Genomic DNA, 6,118 nt, shown 5'->3' on the forward strand with positions numbered 1-6,118 from the left:
GGATCGAGGGCACCGACGGGACGGCGTCACCCACTCCTCCCGCCACCTCCCCACGGCTCTTCCCCGCGGGAATAAGCGCCTGGAAGCGGGAGAAGCAGCTTTATTGAGCCCCGGTGTGGGTGCAGCATCCTGGGGTGGGTGGAGGGACATGGAGTGGATGCAGGGTGGGAGTGGGTACAGGGTGGGAATGGGTGCAGGGTGTGGGAGTGGGTGCAGCACCCTGTTGGGGCTCTGGGACCCCAGCGTGGGTGCACAGAGTGACTCTCTGTGTGGGTGCGGGGTCTCGCTGTGGGTGCAGAGCCTTGGTCCAGGGTGGGTGCAGGGTCTGGGTGCGGGTGCATCCCCCTGCAATCCCCTCTCTCCTCTCTACCAGCCGCGCACGGGGCGCCAGAGCTCCACCACCTTGCCGGCAGCGTGCACGAAGTACACGGGGTGCATGGCGGCCGTGGCACAGGCCTGCGACAGAGGGGACACCGAGCTGTGACACGGCGCTGGCACAGGGGAGACACGCGGGGCTGACACTCACGTGGAACGGGATGAGCGCCAAGGTGCTTCCCAGCGGGAATCGCTCGAAATCCAGCTGCCCGTCCACGGCCTCCACCTGCCCGTGCTCCTGGGTCAGCCCCACCAGCCTGCGGGGACACGAGGCGCAGGTGTCACCTCCCGCCCCCGCCTGTCCCCCCCGCTCCCTCGCACCCCCGCGGGTGTCACCTGAGCTGGGGGTGGCCCTCGATGGCGGCACAGCCCGGGGGTCCCTGGTCGCGGCCGTGCAGGCTCAGGGCGGCCCAGCCGCAGTCCACCAGCAGCTGCCCGCGGTGGGGATAGTGCCCGATGACCCTGGTGAGGACGCGGATCGCCACCTCCTCGGGCCGGCACGAGCCCAGCTGGGTCTGCTGCAGGTCTGCGGGGGACAGGGGCTCAGCCTGGCCGTGTCCCACCCTCGGGGGGTCCCTCCCGGCCAGGGGGGCCCGTCCCGCTCACCGTAGAAGAGGTAATTGCCTGGGTGCACCTCGGTGAGCTGCGACATCTCCGGCACCGGGTGGCTGCAGGACGGGGTGGAGCCGATGGTGGCCTGGGGACACGGGATCCCCGCCTGCCGCAGCCTGGGGACACACGGGGGGGACCCTCTAGGTCATCGGGGTAGGGGATGTCACCCCTGGGTGCCCAGAGGAGGGGTCTGTCACCCCCGGGCACCACCAGGAACAAGAGCAGAGGTGGGTCCTGCACCGCTGGGTGCCCCAGATGTGCACCAGGGAGCCCCCTAAACACTCAAGGGAGCCATCCAGATGTGGCAGAGCCTCCCCCCAGCATGCCAGAGAGAACTCAAGATCTGCTGGGGACACATCCAGATGTGTCCAGGTGCCAGCCAGATGTGCCTGAGAGCCCCCTCAAAGACTCAGGGCTGGTGGGTGTCCTTCTAGATCCCCCCAGATGTGGCAGAGCCCCCTCCAGATGTGCCCAACCATCCCCAGATGTGCCAGAGATCCACCCATATGAGCTGGACACCCCCCCAGATGTTTTAAAGCACTCCCAGATGTGTCTGAGAGCCCCCAGATGTGCTGGAGACCTCCCCGCGGTGTGTGAGAGTGCCACCAGATGTGCCTGGGAGGCCCCAGTTGTGCCAGAGATCACCCAGATGTGCCAGGGATCCCCTCAGCTGTGCCAGGCCGCTCCCAGATGTGCCAGAAATGCCCCCCAGATGTGCCAGGACACCCCCAGCGGTGCCCGGGACCCCTCCCAGATATTTCTGGTTCCCCAGATGTGCTTGGAACCAGCCCCAGATGTGCCCGGGAGCCCCCAGATTTTGGGGAGGGGGTGGGATCGGGGGTTTCCCCACAACAATCCGGTGCCTCCACGGCTGGGCCGGGCCGGTGGCCCCCAGGACGTGTCCCCCAGGTGGGCACATCCCTGTCCCTGGCGTGGTGAGGGGTGGAAGGTGGAGATTCCTCCCGCTTTTCCCAGCAGGACCCATCCGGCCGCAATTCCCTGCAGGATGCGGACCCCCGCCAGGATGAAAGGGTGACAGGCAGGAGGGAGGGGACAATGCCCCAGGTCACAGCCCGCCGCCGCAGCCACATCAAAGGCCAGCGGCGCCGCCGCCACCCCCCGGTGCCTCCCGGGGGTGCTTTGAGGGCCCCTTTATGGGGGTGATTCGCATTTACAGCCAACAGCCGCGCTTTGAGAGGGGGACAGCGGCCTCCTTGACCCTCCCTGTCCCCAAATCCCCGCCGTCCCGCTCGTCCCGGCCACTCACGCGGTGACGAATTCCAGCACGGCGGCCGTGGTGTCCCTGGCGATGGCCTGGATGGCCGGGATGTCACGACAGCCGTAGGTGTTCCCGCAGTGGGCGTAGACCCCCACCAGGGTCACCAGCTCCGGGGAGCCCTGGGCGATGGCCCGAGCCAGGGCCAGCGCCTCGGGATCCGTGGGACGAATCCCGGCTGGGGAGGGGACACAGTGTGGCAGGGGGCTTGGGGTTGGGGGACATGGCTGAGGGGACACCGGGACATCGCCCCCATGGAGTATCCTTGCCGTGGGAATGTGGGAATGGGGTTAGGGGGTGCCATGGTGGGGCCTCGGGGCCATTTCTGCTGCGTTCTCCAGGCATGGCTGGGAAAAATGACTTTGGGAGGGCTGAGATGTTCCATCGTGGTTTTGCTGGAGGATCTGGGGGCTTGGAGGGGCATGGAGATCTCTCCCTATGGAGCATCCTTAAATAATGATTTTGGGGGGCTTTAGATGCTCCATCATGGTTTTGATGGACGATCTGGGGGCTAGGAGGGACACAGGACATCATTCCCAGAGGACACCCTTGATTAATGACTTTTAGGGGGCTTCAATGCCCCATCCTGGTTGAGATGCCGGATCTGGGGGCACTCAGAGCATCCCACCCCAGCCCTTGTGACAGCACACGATGTCCCCTCCCTGCACCCCGCGGTGGGATTTGGGGCTCACCTACCCCGGCCATTCCCGCAGTCCAGCTTGAGCCAGACCAGCCAGCGCTTCCCGCCGGGAAGGGGGTTCTGGAGCAGCATCTCCAGCCCCTGCGGGCTGTCCAGGAGCACCTGGAATTGCTGCAGGCGCTGGGCCAGCGCCGAGCACTCGGCCAGGCGCCAGCGCGGCACCGGGAAGGCGTACAGGATGTCATCGAAGCCCCCGGCCGCGAAGAAGTGAGCCTCGGCCAGCGTGGACACCACGATGCCACGGCGGGTCCCGCCCGTCGCCAGCTCCGCGCCTTCCCTGGGAATGCGGGAGTGAGGAGGAGGAGGAGGAGGAGGGAATGGTGGGGAGTGCTGGGAAGGTGCTGGGAGGGGTTCTCGGAAGGTGCTGGGGGGATGCTGGGTGATAAGGGAGAGTTGGGGGATACTGGGAGGATGGGGGGATACTTGGAGGGGGTTTGGGGGGATACCGGGAGTGAGGGTGGGGGGATACTGGGAGGGGTGATGGGTGAGGGGGGATACTGGGAGAGTGAGGGAGGGTGGGGGATACTAGAGAGATGGGGACACTGGGAGGTGGGGGATACGGGGGGAGAGAAGATGACTGGGGAACTGGGAAGAGTGAGGGGAGCACTGGAGTGAGGGTGGGGGGAGTACTGGGAGTGAGGATAGCGAGATACTGGGAGTGGGGGTAGGGGGATACTGGGAGAGAGGATGAGGGGACACTGGGAGTGAGGGTGGGGGGATACTGGGAGTGAGGATAGCGAGATACTGGGAGTGGGGGTAGGGGGATACTGGGAGAGAGGATGGGGAGATGCTGGGAATGAGGATGAGGGGATACTGGGGGGAGGGTGGGATGGTGAGAGGGAGGATGAGGAAGCACCTGAAGGGATACTGCGAAGATGCTGTGGGAGAAGCTGGTTGCAAGGGAGAGGATGGGGGATACTGGAGATGATGGTGGGGGGATACTGGGGAGGATGGGGAAATACCTGGGGAGAAGGTGGGGCTGATGAGGGGGTGCTGGGAGGGATCCTGGGAAGGTGTCTGAGGGGTGCTAAGGGGACACTGGGAGGAATCTGTAGGAGTAGTGGTGGGATACTGGGGAGGGGGAAGTTGAGGAATGTTGAGGGGAATGCTGGAGGGATTCTGTGGGGGGGATGCTGGAGGGATGATGGGGACAGGCTGGGGGTGAAGCTGGGGGAATGCTGAGGAAAACTGGGGCAGGACTGGGAGATGCTGGGTGGGAAGGTGGGGTGTCCTTAGGGGAAGATGGGGGGATGCTGGGAGGGATACTGGGAAGATGCTGGACGAATTGGGGGATACTGGGGAGGAAGCTGGTGGGGAGGGTGGGAGATACTGGGAGGATGGGGAGGATGGGGAGATGCTGGGAGGAAAACGGTGTGAAGTTTGAGGGGTATGGAGGTACCCAGAGGGATGGGGGGGATTGAGGGGAGACACCGGGTGGCTCCTGGGGGCTCTGGGCTGGCACTCACAGGGTTTTGTGTGTTTTGACGTGGGGCCGCAGGCGCAGCCCCAGCGCCCGGCAGCGCTCCCGCATCCTCTCGGCGTTCCCGCGCAGCGTGGCCTGGTCCAGGGTCAGCGCCGGGGTGGGCAACTGCTCCAGAGGGGCTCCCAGCCACGAGCTGGGAATGTGGGGAGGGGCGGGAGAGGGGGGAACCGGCTGTGAACCCCTCCCCAACCCAAACCCACCCTGCAGTCTCAGAAAGGCCCTGTGGCCACCTGAGGAGGGTGCTGGGGGGTCCCTGTCCCCAGGCAGGGGCCACGGGCTCTCCAGGGATGTGGCCCTGCGGGGATTTTGGGTGGGGATGGTGCTGGGGCAGCTCCAGGGTGTCCCTCCTTGGGCACAATCCAGGGGTTTCCTGGAGTCAGGTTGATGCTGGGACTGGAGTATGGGAGAGTGGGAAACTGAGGAGTGGGACACCTGGGACACCTGGGACAAGGGCACCCGGGTCACCTTGGAGGGGGATACTGGAAGCAGGGATACCTGGGACTGGGATCTATGGAACAGAGATACTTTGGGCTGGGACACCTGGGACTGGGAAAGCTGGGACTGGGAAAGCTGGTGCTGGAACTCCTGGGAATGGGTCACCTGGGGTGGGGACACAGGGCAGAGGGACACCTGGGGCTGAGACACCCGGGAGAAGGACACTTTGGGGCGGCTCCTTGGGACAGGATGCCCAGAGCTCTGTCACCTGGGATGGAGCCGCCTGAGCCAAAATCCGGGAACAGGGACACCAGTCCAATCTCCAGCGGGAAGGGAACACCCTCCAGCAGCGCGACCTCGTGTCCCCGCCAGCCCGGTGTCACCTGCCCCCGCCGTGTCCCCACCCTGGCCTGCCCACCTGTCCGTGCGTCCGTCCATGGCTCCGTGCGGCGCCGCGGCTCTCCGGGCTGTGCCGCGGTGGCTCCGCGGGTGTCCCCGCGGGTGTCCTCGGCCCCACGTGACGCCGTGGCACCGCCGCCAGAGCGGGGACAAGGGTCACTGCCAGCCGAGGGGCCTCGCCGGGGTGGCAGGGCCAGGGGAGGACACGCTCGGGAGCCGCGGCCAGGACAGGCTGCCAGCTCCGGGGACAGCCGGATCCGGGAGGGACGCGCAGGGATCGCCAGAGCGGGACGGGCTCTGGGAGCGGGGGCTGCCGAGACCCCCCGTGCTCTGACACGGGACAAAGGCCACGGGGGGCTGGGGCCACTCGTGCTCGTGACACGTGTGAGGGGCTGCTGGGGACCCACTGCCCCTGCCTGGGACATGGGGCGGACACAACTGATGCTGCTGAGACCCTGCTAAACTCGTGACCCACATTTGGGGACCTGCTGAGACCCCCCCTAAACTCATGACACGTGTGGAGAGCTGCTGAGAGCCCCCTAAACTCGTGACATGGGGGTTCACAGCTGCTGAGACCCCTCCAGCTTGTCACACCAATGTACAGCTGCTGCTGAGGACCCCCACACTCATGACAGGTGTCTGTACGGCCACTGAGATCCCCCAAACTTGTCACACGTGTGTGCAGAGCTACTGAGACCCCCTAAAATTGTGGCAGGTGGGTACAGAGCCGCTGAGACCTGTCCCAGCTCGTGACATGGAGGTTCACAGCGGCTGTGACCCCCCCACTTGTCACAGAGCACCTGAGACCCCCCAAGACTCGTGACATGGGAGTCCAGGG

The 6,118-nt window shown here is 65.7% G+C and overlaps 1 protein-coding gene across 1 annotated transcript; it reads right to left on the reverse strand.

The window, feature by feature from the left end:
• Positions 1-85: 85 nt before the first annotated feature.
• Positions 86-5,403, reverse strand: LOC103813036 (D-threo-3-hydroxyaspartate dehydratase-like). The gene is made up of 8 exons (XM_050971669.1): positions 5,300-5,403; positions 4,430-4,579; positions 2,960-3,240; positions 2,255-2,441; positions 982-1,103; positions 712-901; positions 527-632; positions 86-456 (listed from the first exon to the last, which is right to left on the reverse strand). The coding sequence occupies exons 1-8, from the start codon at positions 5,317-5,319 to the stop codon at positions 367-369; spliced, it is 1,146 nt and encodes a 381-aa protein (XP_050827626.1). The 5' UTR covers positions 5,320-5,403; the 3' UTR covers positions 86-366.
• Between the last annotated feature and the right edge of the window lie 715 nt (positions 5,404-6,118).

Source organism: Serinus canaria, chromosome 2 (genome assembly GCF_022539315.1).
Source record: "Serinus canaria isolate serCan28SL12 chromosome 2, serCan2020, whole genome shotgun sequence".
NCBI lineage: Eukaryota > Metazoa > Chordata > Aves > Passeriformes > Fringillidae > Serinus > Serinus canaria.

Excerpts from the sequence above, each read along its gene's own strand:
- LOC103813036 (XM_050971669.1), bottom strand. The coding sequence starts at position 5,319 with ATGGACGGACGCACGGACAG. Across the intron at positions 902-981 it reads AGGCAATTACCTCTTCTACG|ACCTGCAGCAGACCCAGCTG; the intron begins GTGAGCGGGACG and ends TGTCCCCCGCAG. Across the intron at positions 457-526 it reads TGGCGCTCATCCCGTTCCAC|GCCTGTGCCACGGCCGCCAT; the intron begins GTGAGTGTCAGC and ends CCTCTGTCGCAG.